At 49.3% G+C, this 18,468-nt stretch overlaps 1 protein-coding gene across 2 annotated transcripts in view; it reads right to left on the reverse strand.

The window, feature by feature from the left end:
• Window positions 1–18,468, reverse strand: part of DPYSL5 (dihydropyrimidinase like 5) — a 100,365-nt gene that overhangs the window by 12,243 nt on the left and 69,654 nt on the right. For both annotated transcript variants that reach the window (XM_053891058.1, XM_019449758.2), the window contains 7 exons: window positions 16,688–16,846; window positions 13,870–14,049; window positions 12,937–13,005; window positions 10,702–10,746; window positions 8,819–8,894; window positions 7,721–7,877; window positions 1,342–1,483 (listed from right to left, as the gene is read on the reverse strand). In XM_053891058.1, coding sequence (XP_053747033.1) covers window positions 1,342–1,483; window positions 7,721–7,877; window positions 8,819–8,894; window positions 10,702–10,746; window positions 12,937–13,005; window positions 13,870–14,049; window positions 16,688–16,846 — 828 coding nt within the window. The remainder of the gene's footprint in view (window positions 1–1,341; window positions 1,484–7,720; window positions 7,878–8,818; window positions 8,895–10,701; window positions 10,747–12,936; window positions 13,006–13,869; window positions 14,050–16,687; window positions 16,847–18,468) is intronic.

Consider the following 18,468-nt stretch of genomic DNA (forward strand, 5'->3'; position numbering starts at 1 on the left):
GATGGGTCGGGAGCCTTCCTTCGTCCACAAAGGGACACAGATTTCTGGGCTCTTGAAAAACATTTTACTGCCTCACCCACCAGCGAGAGCACCGTGGACTCCCTTCAAGGGGGATTCCACAGCCACTCGTGGGCCTCTCTGAGTGGCTGGCTTCCCCTTGAGGACTTTGAATCTCCTTAGGCTCGGATTTGCTGCAGCTAATCTGTGATAGGTCAGGACCAAAAATACTTATTCTTCGTGGGGAGAACAGGTGGTATTCAAATGAAGTCCTAGTCCCTGTTTTTCTCAAAAAGCAACTGGCCAAAATATGTAAAGAGCCTTAAAAAAGGTTCATTCCCTTTGGCCCAGAGATCTGCTTCTAGGAATCTGTCCTAAGGAAATAATTAGAAACGCTCACACATATATACTCCCGAACAAAGAAGCTCTCTGCAGCATTATTTGTAAGTGCAAAACTCCGGAAGAGCTAAAAGCTCCAAACTCAGGGAAGGATTAACTGAAATGTGCTACTTCCACTGGAGGAAATACTATTTAGCTACTAAAAAGATGCTATCGGGGCGCCTGGGTGGCTCGGTCGGTTAAGCGTCCGACTTCGGCTCAGGTCATGATCTCACGGTCTGTGAGTTCGAGCCCCGCGTCAGGCTCTGTGCTGACAGCTCAGAGCCTGGAGCCTGTTCCAGATTCTGTGTCTCCCTCTCTCTCTGCCCCTCCCCTGTTCACGCTCTGTCTCTCTCTGTCTCAAAAATAAATAAACGTTAAAAAAAATTGAAAAAAAAAAAAAAGACGCTATCGGGGCACCTGGGTGGCTCAGCGGGTTGAACGTCCGACTTCGGTTCAGGTCATGATCTCACAGTTGAGTTTGAGCCCCTTGTCAGGCTCTGTGCTGTGAGTGCAGAGCCCGCTTTGGATCCTCTCTCTCCTTCTCTCTCTGCCCCTCCCCTGCTCATGCTCTCTCTCAAAAATAAATAAACATTAAAAAAAAAGAGAGAGATGCTTTTAAAGAATTTTTACTGGTATAGAAAGACACTCAAGGTATGCTGTTATGTGAAAAAAAAAGATGAACCCCGTTATTACAATAACATCCAGAACATACACAGAACTAGAAAGAAAGAGACCAAAATATTAATACTTTCACTTCTCGGTATGGAATTAGGGGGATCTTTTTTCCTCACACTTTTCTGCATTTTCCAAATTTCTATAGGAGGCTGTACTACCTTTCTGGTTGGGTGAAAATACAAACTTTCTGGTTTTGTTTTTAAGTGAAACAAGGAGCCATGGCTATAGCTCTCCTAAGAGTGAAAACCCTTGCGAGGACTTGAGCAGAGGGGGGTCCCCAGAACATACCACTCCTCTCTCCCAGATGACGCTCATGCGGTCCTGGACACCACTCACTCCATGCGGGATCTTGGTGAAGTCCTCCTTGCCCATAGCTTTCTGCTTCGTGGTGAAAGGCCGGTGATCTGATGCCACAATGTTCAGAGTATCACTGGATAAAGAGAAAGATGGGCCAGTGAGGGAGGGAGGCCAGGGTCCCGGAAGGTAGGGACAGGTGCAGGGAAAAAGCCTTCCCTTCGGATTCAGGCAAAGCTGACCTCTAACAAGTTACTTCATTTGTGTGAACCTCGGTTTACTCATCTGTAGAATGGGTTTGTGGGCTGAGGGTTGACACTAGCTGTCAGTGTCACAGGAGACACTGATGGGAGCCTTTGGGGCATCAACTTTTATTAAGAGTTAAGGCAGCCTGCAGAGAAAAATTCAACCCCTAGTTTTGCTAACCTGAGGTGGTTTTACTGCCAGAGGCTCAGATGCCAAGCTCTTATCGTCTTCTCCCTCAACCCCTACCGGTCCCTGCTGGTGACAAGCATGTGCTTGGTAAAACATTTACAAGTTCAATGTTAGGCATTGCTAAATAACTTGCGGCCATAGCCTTTCTTGGATGTGGGGACTCTGACGGCACAGAAGAGGAAAGGAGGGACAAGACAGAAGAGATGTTTGCCTTAATAAACCAGCGATGCTATGCAAGCCAACCGGTTCATCACCCCCGCCCTCTATGATCATTGTCCTCGGAAGGTTACTGAGGCCGACCTCCGTGCAAGGCTGTGGGTGGCTAAGGCATGGTGGGGCTCTCCGGGGGTTCCAGCCTCGCTAGGATTCAGGGCAGAGACTTAGTAGGACGGTGCGACAGTACACGAGGCAGCAGACCCTCGACCAAATGAGGGCGGCAGATAGCTGGCCCATGTGCAGAGATCTCTGTAGGCCGAGGGCTCAGAGGTGGTGAGGGGCAGAGGAGGAAGGATGCCCACATCGCCCAGGCCAGGGCAACCTCATGAGGAAACACCATTGGAGGGCAGGGAGGGTCCTGGCTGGAGCATGAGGGTTGTGTGGGAGAGGGGGACAACTGCTGGGACCACACAGCGGGGGCCCCGAGAACCTAATTTCTTTGTAGGAGGCACCAAAGCCTGTGAATGCCTGTGGGCCATCTAAGCTACCCACGTCAGACTTGGTGATGAGACATCTCCTTTTTTAAAATTTTTTTTAAGTTTATTTATTTCGAGAGAGAGAGAGAGAGAGACAGAGAGAGACAGAGAATCCCAAGCAGGCTCCACACTGTTAGCACAGAGCCTGACGCAGGGCTCAAACTCAGGAACCATGAGATCATGATCTGAGCCAAAACCAAGAACCAGATACCCAACCTACTGAGGCACCCAGGCGCCCCAGTGACGAGGCATATTCTTAAGGCTCTCAGACAATTCAGGGTCAGGCTGCATATTGGGCTGTCTCCACTGGGGGCCTGGCAGGGTTCATCAGTCACAACTGTTGCCAAATGACTGACTTCCTTGGCCAAATCCACAGTGAGATGACTTAGCCCTTCCTGTGGCATGGGCTGGTGTCTCCCTTAGCCAAACATGCTGCTCTGGGCCTTCTCAGAGATTGCAGGGGACACTCTCCACAGAGCAGAGGGTTTGTTCTAGGGCGCCCCAGTGCTGCCCACATTCCCCGGGCCTGCAGAACCCATCAGAGTTTCACCTTCTCCTCAGGGGTCCTCCAGACCCCCAGGCAGGGCTCAGATCAGAAGAGGTGCCTGTCAGAATCATTGGCTCAGGGTCAGGAACCTCAACTCCCATTCTTGAACCAAGTCCTACTGAGCAACCACCTTTCAAAAAAGGCTCCTACACAAGTAGGTGCCCCTCGGGGAGTGTGGTCACATTCCAGAAGGGCTTCTGAGGTCTCCTAGTGCTGCCCTGAATCTAGGAAATTCGACACCCACATCCATACCCTTTAAAGTTTAGAACATGACTGTCTTTAAGTAGGTGAAGAAATTTTTTTTAATGTTTATTTATTTTGAGAGAGAGAGACAGGGCGCAAGTGGGGGAGGGGCAAGAGAGAGGGAGACACAGAATCCGAAGCAGGCTCCAGGCTCTGAGCCGTCTGTGCAGAGCGCAACGTGGGGCTCGAACTCACGAACCGGGAAATCATAACCTGAGCCGAAGTCAGACACTCAACCGACTAAGCCACCCAGGCGCCCCTCAAGTCCTTTAAAATTTTACATATTCAAATGAAGAGAACTTCTGGCCCCTTTCAGAAATGAAATTTTACACAGAGAACAACCTGGTGGTTGCCAGAGGCGGGGGGTGGCTGGGAGACTGGGCAAAATGGGTGAAGGAAAGGGGGAGGTACAGGCTTTCAGTTATGGAACGAGTAAGTCACAGCCACGAAAGGCACAACGTGGGGCATACAGTCCATGGTATTGTGACAGCGTCGCACGGTGACAGAAGGTAGCCACACTTGTGAGCACAGCATAACACAGAGACTGCCAAGTCGCTGCTGTACTCGCGTGTAGCACGTCACATCATGTGTCAACCACATGTCAGTAAAAGAAGAATAAAACAAGGAGAAAGAAATTAGATTTGATTTTAGGGATTTTATTTTTAAGTCATCTCTACCCTCAACACGGGGCTGGAACTCACACCCCCAAGGTCAAGAGTTGCGTGCTCTCCCGACGGAGCCAGCCCGGTGCCCCAAGAAATTGGATTTATTATTTATTTATTTATCTATTTATTTATTTGTTTGTTTATTTATGTCAACACCAAAATTTTAATTAATTAATTAATTAATTTTTAATTGAAATTTTAGTTAGTGACATTAAATTTTTTTTAAAAGTTTAAAAAAAAAATTTTTTTTTTTTTTAAATTTTTTTTTTTCAACGTTTTTTTATTTATTTTTGGGACAGAGAGAGACAGAGCATGAACGGGGGAGGGGCAGAGAGAGAGGGAGACACAGAATCGGAAACAGGCTCCAGGCTCCGAGCCGTCAGCCCAGAGCCTGACGCGGGGCTCGAACTCACGGACCGCGAGATCGTGACCTGGCTGAAGTCGGACGCTTAACCGACTGCGCCACCCAGGCGCCCCAAAAAATTTTTTTTTTTAATGTTTATTTATTTTTGAGACAGAGAGAGACAGAGCATGAATGGGAGAGGGTCAGAGAGAGGGAGACACAGAATCCGAAGCAGGCTCCAGGCTCCGAGCTGTCAGCACAGAGCCTGACTCGGGGCTCGAACTCACGGACCGCGAGATCGTGACCTGAGCCGAAGTCGGCCGCTCAACCGACTGAGCCACCCAGGTGCCCCAGTGACATTAGATTTTAAATAAAGGATAAATCCTTACACCCATAGATGGTGCTTTCCCCCCGATACAGAAGAAGTCACATGCTAACGTGGGTCGTAACAAAGCAGTGCACGTTTTCTTATAAGAATATGGTAATTGGTGTCTGGGTTTTCTGTCAAGCATTTTGTATGATATCAATTATCACCAATAAGGTGTCCTAAAAACGAAACGACAGTACCACAAAATCCTATACACAACAAAAATGTTCAAACGCTGCTCCAAATTCCGTAAAATTACACACTTGTACAATATGCACCAATCTTCAAAAGGGATTCAAACTACTCTCAGGACAGTTAGCATGAAACTACAATTCGACTTAAGTGAATAAATGTATTTAAGTTACATTACAAATAGGCTAGTTTAATATAAAACCTTAAATGATTCCATTAACAGCACTATTTTCCCCTGCCTATTTGAATGTGTTGGGGCCGCTGTCATCTGGGTAGGTTGGGGCAGTTGCCACCTATTTGTTCTTCCAGCAAATATGCCTGTGGCAAGCAGAGGTACTTCAAAAGATTTTTTTGACCTTGGCACTGAGCCCAAATTACTACAGTGGGCTCCTGGTTCTTGTCTGTTTTGTTTGTGTTGATAAAGATGGAAAAGAGGCTGGCTGGCATTTCCCTGTGAAAAGCATTTTTAAAAATTATTTCCTTATTTATTTTTAATATATATATTTAAAGTTTATTTATTTATCTTAGAGAACAAGCCAGGGAGGGGCAGAGAGAAGATCCTAAGCAGGCTCCCGCAGGTCAGCGCAGAGCCTGAGGGGGGGGTGGGTTCGAACTCAGAAACTATGAGATCATGACATGAGCTGAAATCAAGAGTCGGACGCTTAACCAGCTGAGCCACCCAGGTGCCCCCTGCAGTGAAAAGCATTTTTAAGTCAGAGCTGATCTGGCATTTCTCCTCTCTCATACTCCCTAATTTAAAAAAAAAAAAATTTTTTTTAATGTTTTATTTATTTTTGAGACAGGGAAGACAGAGCATGAACAGGGGAGGGTCAGAGAGAGGGAGACACAGAATCTGAAACAGGTTCCAGGCTCTGAGCTGTCAGCACAGAGCCCAACGTGGGGCTTGAACTCACGGACCGAGAGATCATGACCTGAGCTGAAGTCGGCCGCTTAACCGACTGAGCCACCCAGGCGCCCCATCGTACACCCTAATTTATCTAAATGTGTAAGGGGTGCTGCTGCTCAGGATCACAGCAATATTGTGGGACAGAAAGCAGGTGCTGCACTGGGCCATGCATATACTGGCCCTCCGGGGCCACCTGCACCCCGAGACCTTACTGACTGCACCCTATACTCCTCTTTCAGGTGTTAACACAGCAGGATGCTGAGTGGGAATTTGCCAATTGTCGGCGACCAGGAGGGAACATTAAGGACCTGGATAAAATAAGTGCCCCTTTTTCTCAAGACAGCCATCTTCAGTCGGGGCTGGCTACTTCCCTCAATCATCCTCACCATCACCCTCGAAGAGAAGAGGGCTGTCACCTCCCCCAGGTATATAAAAGCCTACGACAGGGAGGGAGACTGAGGTATCACAGGATGGAGAGTCCTGTAGTCTTTTCCTCTTCCTTCTTTTCGTGTTTGAGTGCGGTTTCCCTACCCTCTCTCCTAGCAGTCTCCTCCATAGTCAAGGAGGGGACATTGCAACAGGTTCACCCATGGAAAACAGAGGTGATGGCTGTGGGCTTCTTGCTTGGGAGGGGGCCGGTGGACCCGCCCTGAGCCTCTAGGTGAGGAGAGCCAGTGGGATGGGGACAGACTGCCCTCCCACCGTCAAGAGTGGCAAAGCTGTGTGAGCTTTCTCTGGGCCCCAGACACTGTAGAAGGTGGTCAGGCTGGAGTTGCCTTCCAGGGTCCTTGTTCACAGGGACACCACTAGTTCTAGAAGCAAGGAAGGTGTAGGTGGAAGAGGTTGGGCTGGAATCCATCTTCCATATCAGGGGATTGTATGAGGGCTGCACAAAAGAGCCCACAAGGGCATGTGTCCTACATAAGGAGGGCCCCAAAGGCCAGTCACGTTGAGTCTGAGAAGCAGGAGTATAGACTGGTGCTTGGGTATGGAGAAGAATCCCCCTACTCAGGGACTGGGCACGGGGAAGGGAGGAGACTGACATTTAAACTAGACTAGACTTGGGGTGTCTGGGTGGCTTAGCCGGTTAAGTGTCTGACTTCAGCTCAGGCCATGATCTTATGGTTTGTGAGTTCCAGCCCCACATCGGGCTCTCTGCTGTCAGTGTGGAGCCGGCCTTGGATCCTCTGTCCCTCTCTCTCTATCTGCCCTTCCCCAGCTCTCTCTTTCTCTCAAAAATAAACATTAAAAAAAAAAATAAACTAGACTTTAATAACCAAGAGGGAGAGAAAACAATGGATTCTATGCAAAATGTCACTAAAGGAAAGAAAGAAGCTGCAAGCAGTTTGGGACAAAACAAAATCTTTTCATCTTTGTGTCCCACTGAATTCAGACTATTCGTTAAAACTTTTCCTTTAGATTTGGATCATATGGGAAAAAGTCATGTTAGAACAAGAGGAGCTGGAGAAAAGGAGATCTGGAGGGGAAGAATGAGGGGGAAAGAGGAAGAGAGGGCAGAAGGAAAGGAAAAAGGGGAAAGAAAGGGGAAACCACATGCGAAACAACGAGGAGGGGGAGGTAAAGAAAAAAGAGACAGAAAGGCCCACATATATTCTAGAATAAGTCAGCAGCCACATCCTACAGCCCTGAAGTGGTCCTCAGTGTAAAAGCAATGTCCTTGGAAATTCTGAACAACCACCATTCACCGTTTCATATATGCTCTTGACTCTTACACTGCAGAAGCTCTCACTCCAAATCAAGTGGTCGGAGAAGCCAACAGGTAATTGGGATGGCAATTAGCTGATGGGCTCTGGAGAAGGTAACAAAAGTAGAGTCATCCTACGGGCACAATGGAACCAGACCTAGGTCAGATTTGGGGCCTCTGCGACATCACCTCGAAGACGTGTACGTTCCCAGGACGGCATATATTATGATTAAGGATGTGCTACGGGGCCCACAGAGGTTCTGCCAAAATGCCTTACTTTGCCAGCAGGCTCATGAGGTAGGTGGAGGTGTTCGTGTCCAGTCTCAGCGGAGGCACCGTGACGTAGGCGGCCGCGTGGGACCAGTCCTGGTGGTAGTAGTGTAAGCCTGTCAGAGTGGCATGGGCGGTGGTGGTCTCGGCCAGCACAACCTTCCCTAGAAGAAGAAAGGTCAAACCATGACTAGGAAGCCAGTGACCTGAGAGATCACTGGTCTGAGCTTCTCATTTCATAGGCGGAGGAGCTGAAGTTAGAGAGAGGAAGGGACTTGCCCGAGCTTACATGGGGGTTTGAGGGCACAGCTGGGTTCAAGGCTGGAGGGCTCCATATTGCCATGCTGGCTCCAGGCAAGGAGAACAGAAGGGCAAGGGTGCCGAAGAGGGGCAGCACCGCCATTTCGGGGACCACGGGTGCTTCAGGGCACTGATGGGAGGAAGGAGGGCCAGGGGTGCGGGTGAGACACCCAAGGGCTCCCACTGGGGGAGAGGCGGGAAGCAGGATCTCGCAGGCAGTTCTACCAGAAGGCTGAAAGCCCTTGCTCTGATTTATCTCCCCAGGTCTGTGACCATGACTTTGTTTCTCCCGTTTCCAGGACCTCACTGGCACCCTGAGCCGGGCCAAGACTATAAGTATAAAAACCTTCAGGTGCTGCCCAGTGCTCAGCAGCAGCCGACACACAGGTATCGGGGCTCGCACACAGGGTGTGGGGTGGCTGGAAGGGAAGCTGGGTCCATACACTGTTACTCCTCCGGGGACTTCCCTGGCATCCCCTTGAAATGTCCACTGGAACCGGTCCAGGATTTTATGTTAGTTGCCAAGGCAACGACCAGTAAAACCCAAGAGGCCAAAAAGATACCAATTAAGGAGCTGACTGAAAACGTGGAAAACTTTCCCAGACCCCGGAGAGGTGACAGACACTTCTGCAGAGCTGTTATGCATGCAAATGCACAGAGGAAAACACTGCTTCTAGCGCACCGAACCCAGGCTAGCGCAGTGCTTCTGCAGGCGGCGGGAGAGAAAAGGGAGTACTCCGGGGGACCCCACAGGGCTGCAACCCCACCACACGTGCGCACGGTCCACTCCAGCCCAAGGACTCGCCTTGCATCTTAGCAGCTGCGATAACGTCACCGGCCGAGATGCTGGACACGTTGACCAGGTATATTGGACAGTGAGTCTAAACAAGGAAACCGGCAGAAAGGAGAGCGCATCAGCCCCATGAACCTAACAAGCACTAGCACAGCCCCAGCCAAACCAGTCCGGGCCCCGGCACCTCCCTCTGCATGTCTTAGCCCCACTCGCAGGGAGAGAGGGTCTTCTACCGGGAAGGCAGGCGGGCGGCCAGAGCACAGACGAGGGGAAGCACGGAGGAGGCAAGCACCAGGGCCCAAGGGGAATGTTGGGGCCGAGCCTCAAATATTTCACCAGCCGGAGTCAAGATGATTTATAACTTAACACCAGGGACTTTTTAAATTTCCTGCTCATGAACGTGACGACCTAGAGACAGTCGTGGATCATACTTCGTATCTAAAATTAAAACGAGGGCTGCCTTATCAGTAGACAGAATGTACCCTCAGAAGAAACAAAATGGAAGAGGTTCAGGGTTCAAAGTCTATGTCAGGCAGGACTGGTCTTGCAAATGGACACCTGGGTTGTAATATCAAAGAGATTTTCCTCTGCTGAGCGGTGCGACAATGGTCCCTGGCTTCACCTGCCTGGGCATATGTTTGAGCTAAAAAACAGGAAGCTGGCTTTTTGTTGTTGACATCTTTCCTTATCCTGGGGTCGGTCTCCGTCAGGAAATCATTGGTATCATAGCCACTGGTGTGCCAGTAAATCAATGTCCTCGACCGGCACCCAGACTTGTAAACTGCTCATGGGAAACTTTTCCCAAATGTTACTCTGATGCCTTCTCTGCTCATCAAAATGAGAGGACAGAGAGCTTAGGAACTGGCCTGACATTTGACGTGCTTGGTGCAACTTTACTAATTCTGAGATCCGCTGGACCTCCAACCTCTGCCTCGTCCCCGGCGTTCCTAACACCACGCCGTCGTGCTTACTTACATCCTTCAGGATTGCCCATGTCTTTTCAGAGAAGAGGTTCTCGAGCATTAGTGCCCGCTAAAACCATGGGTGGGCTTCTTAAAACAGACTGCTGGGCATCGTCCCCAGTTTCTGATTCAATGGGTATGGGCCCGAGAATCTGCAATTCTAAGTTTCTATTTCTAACAAACACGGGTGCTGCTGGTCCAGGCGCCACACTTTAGAAAACTGGTGTTCTCGAGGTGACAGCACAGATTATCTGAGCAAATCGAACTCTTTAATGACGGTTTAGGAGAAACAACCTTGGTATATTTCTTGGTATATATCTACTGTTTATAAAATGCCTTACTTTCTCTGCCCCCCTTTGACCCTCACAATCCTCCTGTGAGAAGTGTTATTATCATTCCAACGTTAGATAACAAAATAGTGTATCAGAGTGGTTGAATGATGCGCATACACTGAGAGCTTCGTGTTTGGTAAAGGTCTCACGTCTTGTTCGTTTCCTACACCGTGTCAGCACCCCCTCGCCCTGAGAGATACCAAGGAAAACTTCTAAGTGGTCTAGAGGCAGAGGGTTCGATCACGGTTCTCTAAGCAAGCCATCTACCGAATTCCTCTACAGGAAACAGAGTTCATTTGCAGTGAGGCTCTGTGGACACCCAACTCACCCTGCCTCCCATGGGAGCCATTTCCACTTGAGCAATGAAGCCAGACTCAGCAAGCTCACGGCGGTGGGGGGGGGAGGACAGAGAGCTGGCAGCTAGGAGGACTTCTGCCAGGTCTGTGGAAATAACAACACCCAGGAAACGGTTTTGGGGTCCTGTGAACCAGGCATGGTGGTGGCACCCAGGGCAGAATGGGACCCCACTGTGTAGACTGAAGATGCTGGTTTCTGATCCCAGAGTCAAGAATGGGTTTAGGGCGAGCCGGGGTCTACTTACCCTGTTTGCAATGGTGATAACTCGGTGAGTGGCTTCAGCCTCCAGCTGTAAGAAACAAAGGACAGGAAGAAAACAAGCTTCAGCCTCTCTCCCAAGCAAGCCCACCTCTGCTCAAGAGCCCACTTTGTAGAAAGTGCTGGAATATCCAACATTGGGCCGGAGGGGCCAAATGCACCCACAGGGGCTGGCTCGGGGGGTAAGCCCTGGACAGGGGCACCAAGCTCCAACCACCTCTTCTCACCCTAAGAGAATCCGAGGATTTACTACACCAGGCATATCCTCGCTGGATGCTACTCAGGCCTTAAATAAAAGGCAACGAGGGGCACCTGGGTGGCTCAGTCAGTTAAAGCATCTAACCCTTGGCTTCAGCTTAGGTCATGATCTCATGGTTCGTGGAATTGAGCCCTGCATGGGGCTCTGTGCTGTCTGCTTGGGATTCTCTGCCCCCCCCTCTTAAAAATAAAGAAATAAACTTTAAAAAATTTGGGGGGGCGCCTAGGTGACTCAATCAGTTAAGCATATGACTCTGGCTCAGGTCACGATCTCACGGTTCTCGAGTTTGAGCCCCACCTCAGGCTCTCTGCTGTCAGCCCGGAGCCCACTTTAGATCCTGCTTTGGATCCTCTGCCGCTACCCGCCCCCCTCTTCTTCTTTCTGCCCCTACCCCACTCACGGGAGCTCTGACACTCTCTCTGTCAAACTGAAACATTAAAACAAATTTTTAAAAATTCTTCCCTATCTGGGGCACCTGGGTGGCTCAGTCGGTTAAGTGTCTGACTCTTGATTTCAGCTCAGGTCATGATCTCATGGTTCATGAGTTCTAGCCCTGCATCAGGCTCTGCGCTGGCAGTGTGCAGCCTGCTCGAGATCCTCTCCCTCCCTCTCTCTCTGCCTCTCCTTAGCTCATGCTCTCTCTCTCTCTCAAAAAAAGAAAAAGGCAACAAAAGGAAACAGAACCTAGAAACCCCTCCGTGTTTTCTGGGGTATTCTTTCCACAGCCACCTCAGCGCAGTAGCAAGGAATGATACTCACTAATATCAAGCTGGAAATTAACCTAGATCCGAGTTTCTGAACTTCGGCACCATGGATATTTTGAGTCGGGTAACTCCTTGTGGCAGGGGGCTATCTGGGCACTGTAGGATCGAACGTCAAGCAGCATCCCTAACCTCTCTCCACTGGATGCCAGCAGTACCACACCCTCCCCCTGCCCCCCCACCCCCCAAGGTGGGACAACCAAAAATACCTCTGGACATTGTCAGATGTCTGCTGGAGGGCAAAATCTCTCCTGGCGTAGAGCCTTTAACCAGTAGATGATAACAGTGGTGACTCTCGCTATTAATACCCTACAGTCAGAGCTTGGCTTTTTCCCTCATACAACTGAACAAAGCCCAGTCCTGTGCCCACCCGCCCACTCCTGTCCTTACAGGTCCTCGCAGGGCCTTGCATGTCTGATGGCAGTGCCATGACATCTGGTCTCTGGCTCCTCGTCCCTCAGGGCCTCCCATCGATCCCTCATGGACATCCAGCCACCACTCTGCATTGGACGCTTCGAAGAAATGGGAAATAGCTTTCTCTTCACAAACGGCAGGTGTCGGAATGGGGTCGCAGGACGAGAAGGCACGATTTGTCCAGTGAGGTCCCCTCCAGAACAGACATCTTTAGCGGGGGGACCGCTGGGGATTTGTGTGGGCACCCTGCCAAACTGTGCCAGGATTAAACCAGAGGGCAGAGGAGAGCAGGGCTTTTCATGATCACCGCGGTGGTTAATATGGTAACAAGGGGGCAAGAGTATAGACACGTATGTGCTTCTGGTTTCTGGCGGGAAGGGTCCAAAGTTTTCCTCAGATGCTCTCATTCCTACAACACTAAATCACTGGCTTATAATCTGGAATTTCTTCTTACACCCGAAAGCGCTTTCACTCTGTCTTTTCTTTCCCCATTCAATTTTTGGGGAACGCAGCCCCCGATGTGCTCACATGGTCTCCCTCAGATCCCTGAAATCAGAATCAAATTAGGTGGGTCTGGTTTCCTCCAAACAGTCTTTCCCAAGGAAGCTCAAGGCCAAGGCAGCCTCCGCTGGGCGATGGCTGTTCCCTGAAAAGCTTCCAGATGCGAATTTCACCCATGGAGAAAGCGATAATATGCAACTTATATTTACTGATGCCTCTTCTATCCTAAAGGTTCTGTGAATCCACAGGAAAGAAGCTGAGAAGAGGCAGAGTCAGTTTTCCTCACCTCCTCTGGGCGGCTGATCTCGATTCCTTCTGGGCCCGTGATTCCCAAATCTAGCGCCTCCTTAGCACCCTGAATAACAGCAAAAGAAAGAAAATTGAGAGAACCATACAGATACGAGAAAATCACGAACCCCAGGGACACGAAAGCATGCCGGACACCGTGCATTCCAATAGGCTGCCGCTTTGCTCACTTCTGCAGTATCCGCCTTCCAAAGAGGGCAGAGTAAGTATGGGGTTCCCTGGCAGCCAGGCTCTCCTGCACCTCACTTCCTAAGGACTGAACGTATTTTTTTTTCCTCTTAAAATTCCAGTTCTAGAACTAGCCAATAGGCTTGGGACATCAAAGACCATCGGTCTGAAAAATCAGAATTTCCCCACCGGAAATCTAGTCAAATCTCTAGTTTCCAGCAACACCTAGAATAACCCTTACCAAGCATCCTATTTAAGATCCAGGAGGTACAAAGGGATTCATCTACCAGTGAGCAGATTGCTATAATATCTCAGTTCCTCGGGGGTGGTGGGGGAGAGGTAATAGGAAAGCGGAGGAAAGAGGAGAGCTGACTGTCATTTATTCTGATGTCAAATCTCATTAAAAATATTTCTTAGAGGTGCTCCAAGTTCTTTTGCTATCATGGAATTTAAATATCATATCACTAGAACTAAGACATTATCATCTAAGACTTAGAAACCCTTTTGGACTATGAAGAGATTTTTTTTTTTTTTTTTTTTTTTTTTTTTACAGACAGACGGTAGACAAGTTTGGATTTTCTGACGAAGATTTGTCACCTGGGGTGTTAACATCTCACACTGCCTTTTATGACTCATTTTGTGTGGACAAAATTGTGGGATGGGCGATGGGTGGTCAGGAATCCCGCTGAGAACTGTCTCTATTGGTGCCCCAGCCCCCCTTCCCCAATATTCTCTATGGCCTTGCCTCAGCCACGAGCTCCCCATTCTCAGCGTGGACTCGGGGGATCGCTCCAATGTCCTTGCAAGCGTGCAACACTTGATAGAGCTCACTGTCCCGAAGCATATACAAGTCTTTGTAGGTCATGAACATCTGGAAGGAGTTGACACCCTTCTCCCTTACCAGTGTCTCCATTTCTGCTTTCACCTGGAGAGCAAAATGCAAAGGCAATGCCACGTGAGTACAGATGTTCAAGAGGCTGACGGGCCCAGGATGGAGGAGATGGGGGCCAGTGGGAGGAATGACCATACGGCCACCTGCAACCTTGCAGTATCTCACTTTCTGCCCACCCCCCGGGCCTCTGTGAGGTCAGGTGAGCAAACGGATGCAGAAGGACTTTGAAAATTGCCAAGCATGGGGCTCCTGGGTGGCTCAGTCGGTTAAGAGTCCGACTTCGGCTCGGGGTATGATCTCGCGGTTTGTGAGTTCGGGGCCCGCGTCGGGCTCTGTGCTGACAGCTCGGAGCCTGGCTCCTGCTTCGGATTCTGTGTCTCCCTCTCTGCCCCTTCCCTGCTCGTTCTCTGTCTTTCTCTCTCTCAAAAATAAACAAACATTAGGACAATTTTTTTTAAATAAAAAAAAAAAGAAAATTGTCAAGCATGACACAAACGTAGGAACCATATTGTGACCATCTAGGCATGTTTCTGCTGTCGTATAGGCTTGTCTTGTGTTTCTAACTCCAAGTCAGCCTTATTGGTGAATGCATTAACAGCGTTTACCCCCAAGGCCTGTGCTCCCCACTCCCATAATGGAAGTGGTGTTACAAAGAAGGCACAATAGGGGCGCCTGGGTGGCTCAGTCGGTTGAGCGTCCGACTTCGGCTCAGGTCATGATCTCACGGTCCGTGAGTTCGAGCCCCGCGTCGGGCTCTGTGCTGACAGCTCAGAGCCTGGAGCCTGTTTCGGATTCTGTGTCTCCCTCCTCTCTCTGACCCTCCCCCGTTCATGCTCTGTCTCTCCCTGTCTCAAAAATAAATAAACATTAAAAAAAAAAATTTCAAAGAAGGCACAATAATGCTGAAACTCCTGAGACCCAGGGCGCCTGGCTGGCCCGCCTGGCTATATGAATATGGAGATTCATCCTAATGTTGTTCACATTGGGGAAAAATGGAAGCAACGTTGGTCTGACAGCAGGAAAACAAATTGAGGTTTATCTTCTTGATAGGACATGAAGCGGCCACTGCACCGATGGTCATGAAGACCATGCAGCCACACAGAAAATGCTCACACTTAAGTGAAGGAGTTACTATGTAAAAAGCACACATGGAAAAAAAAAAAAAAAGACTGGAGAGAAATAAGCCAAAGTAACAAGAGTGGTTGTGTTGGGATAACCAGAATGATGGGCTTCTTTTCTCTTTCTAAAATCGATAGGAAAAAAATTATTTGATAATAACAAAAAGAATTTAAAATTCTAGATGCATGGAAGTCCCCACAACCTCTGGGGACTTAGGGAGGGCTGGCCTGGCCTCAGTGTTGCTGAGAATCTGAATGGACGCCCTATTCCAGGCCAGCTCCGGGGGGAGGGAATACAGAAGCTCGGGGTAAGGTCGTCCCCCCAGGAGGGTGTCGAGAATAAATAAAACCCCCTCCTCCGATAAGGGCCGGCTGCCATTCAGGGTGGGTCTGCACTTTTACCCAATGCCAGCAGGGAGGTCTTCATGGTGTGAAGGTTGGAGGGCTCCAAGGCCTTTCATAAGGACCATGTCTGACATAACAGAGGAGAGTGGGGGAGCTCCACGCTCAAAGCTAAAACCCAAGGGCAGAAGGACACAAGGCTTTTAATTACCACCTCAGAAGGGACGCAGGCCCTTTAGACCAGCCTCCCTAGCTGAAGAAGTTTGTAAAACGTCAATGCTTGTTTCGTTGTTGTTGTTTGTTTTTTTTGTTTGTTTGTTTGAAGTAAACTCCATGCCCAATGTGGGGCTAGAACTCACCACCCTGAGATTAAGAGCCTCATACTCGACTGACTGAGCCAGCCAGGCGCCCCAGTGCTTGCTTAGGATGCCCACACAGGTCCTGGCACCTGTACCAGTACAGAATTGGTGGTGGAACGGGCATCCAGGCTGCTTCTCTGGGGTAATAAGTGGTAAAACTCCAGAAATGAAGCAAAATCTAAATGTCTGTTTTTAGGAAGTGGGAATCTGGGTGGAGGGGACTAGACTCTGCCCCTGGGGCCTGGGGCAGCGGGGGGACGGGAAAGCCAGAAGCGAGGGGCACAGGGGCTGAAGTGAGAAAGGGCTCAGTGGGAGCCAGCCTCAGCCACAGGCCAGAAGCAGCCTCGGGGCTCTCAGAGCAGGAGCCGGGCCCCAGGAGGAAAAAAGTGGCCCAGTCCCATTTATCCAGGTGGCACGGAGCCAGGACAGGACTCTCTTGTTCTGTTCGGAGACCTCAGGTCCATGCCGTCACTTCCGGCATGAAAACAGTACGTCCCCGGGAGCCTGACTCTTGCCAAGCCCGCTGCTCAGCAGAAGTGGCACCCGATGAAGAGTATCAAGACACGTTGAGAGCTTTGTGGTCTGAGCAAGGAGTCAGCCGGCGTTCCCCAGGCCTCTGGTCTCAGGCCCTCTGGGTCTGCTGGAACACTGGCTCTTGAAATTAAGCAGAACAAGCCTTGTCACCCCCTTGTGGAATCATGTGTTCTTTTCTTTTGGCATCTGGGGGAGTTAGGATGGCGGGGGGCGTCCCCTACCTGTGGGAGAGCACCCCACCCCAGCTGACTCCACCCAAATGGCCCCTCTCCCTAAAAAAAGCACTTATTCTTTCGGGATTCTACCCAGCACTGTTACCTTGGGTGCCCACCAGGTGATCCCCACATGCAGGGCGTAGTCACAGCAGACCTTGGGGTCGGCCAGACCCCGACACTTCTCGTAGGCTTCCACGAGGGAGGTCTCCTTGTCAGGCAGGACGTGGCCGATGACCATGGTGGTGCCTCCGACTAGTGCCGCCTGTGGGGGACGGGAAAAGCAGTCTCGTCACATCCCTTCCCACATCCGAGTCACTGACGCAGGGAGACACCTGAGGTCCTTGGGTGGACATTCAGGACAACTACAGACCCTATTAAGCGAGAGGCTGTGAGGCCCCAGTGCAGCCACGCTTGGGAAATTTTGAGGAGCTAGACACACACTGGAGGCCATGTGTCAACCTTCATCACCCCATTGGATCCAGTACACAAACCTGCCTCTTCCTCATCTTGGGTTGTGGCTCAGTGCTTTGGAAAAACCACTTAGTGTGTCACTGGAGCCTCAAAGCCAGCCTCTATTTCCCAAAAAGAAGAGTCCCTCCACTCCCAACAATTTTGACCAACTTGAATATATACATGACATAATCAAATGTTTAGTGCAATATAATGCGTCCATTTATAATGTTTATTTAGTGATACACACAGATTTTTTAAATTTCTAAATTTTTTTTTGAGAGAGAGGGAGAGACAGCATGAGCAGGGGAGGGGCAGAGAGAGAGGGAGACACAGAATCCGAAGCGGGCTCCAGGCTCTGAGCTGTCAGCACAGAGCCCGACGCGGGGCTCGAACTCACGAGCTGTGAGATCGTGACCTGAGCCGAAGTTGGATGCGTAACTGACTGAGCCACCCAGACGCCCTATTACACATGCATATTTAAATCCTAATGAATAAAATGTTAGTTTGGATACATTGTTTTGTCTTATTCTCTCATATTCCATGAAACAATTTTATTCAAAGTTTTCATATGCATTTTCAACATCGAGGCCTTTGTGTTCAGTTTCTCCAAGCATGCTAAGTTCATTTCCATTTATCTTGTTTGAGATGGAGCAGTTTTTAGGTCCCTGTATGATTTATCAATGAAAAATTATCCTATTCACAATCTCCACATGACATCACTTAACAAGAAATCTTTAAAAAGCCTCTCTTGTAATTCCAGGAATAATGGCTAAATCTGTATTAAAGCTCCACCTCCCCCGCCCACACATACGCTTTTTTTTAAGCCAATTTTGTCAGGTGACCCGCACACGCCTCCAGAACTAGCATTGACCAAAGGTTGTTCCACGTTAATGTGTTGTTCCCCAACAAAACTTCATCAAAATAGAATAATTAAGAGAGAGCTCCACCCCTTGGAGAGCTCCGATAGAAGGTGACTCTCTTTTTCCAATGAGTAAGTCTGGACAAACCCTGTCTTTCTTTTTGGGTCCTTGCAATAACTTAGATGAGCCCAAGCTTGAGTCCCCGCTCGCCACCTCCCAGCTGGATAACTTCAGCCACATTACTTAACCTCTCTGAGATGCTTTACCTATAATAGCTACTATAATAGCTACTTAACCTCTCTAAGCTTTACCTAAATTAGCTTCCTTCCTGGATCGTTGGGAAAGTCAACTGCACCGTTCTCTAATAAAATGGACTGAGTGAAGTCTGTCGTAATGTGTGTTTAATCATCCAGATTTGGACTGTTTATCTCTGACAATGAAATTGTCTTAATGATTCCTGCTTCTCTAGTCAGTCAAATCCTTGATCACAAATCAGATCAGAAATATTGCTGGGGAATGGGGAACTGAAAAAAAAAAAAAAGTTCAGCGGCCAAACAATTAAAACTCTCTC

Source organism: Panthera pardus, unplaced genomic scaffold, assembly GCF_024362965.1.
Source record: "Panthera pardus isolate Hobbes unplaced genomic scaffold, ASM2436296v1 HiC_scaffold_26, whole genome shotgun sequence".
NCBI classification, from domain to species: Eukaryota; Metazoa; Chordata; class Mammalia; order Carnivora; family Felidae; genus Panthera; species Panthera pardus.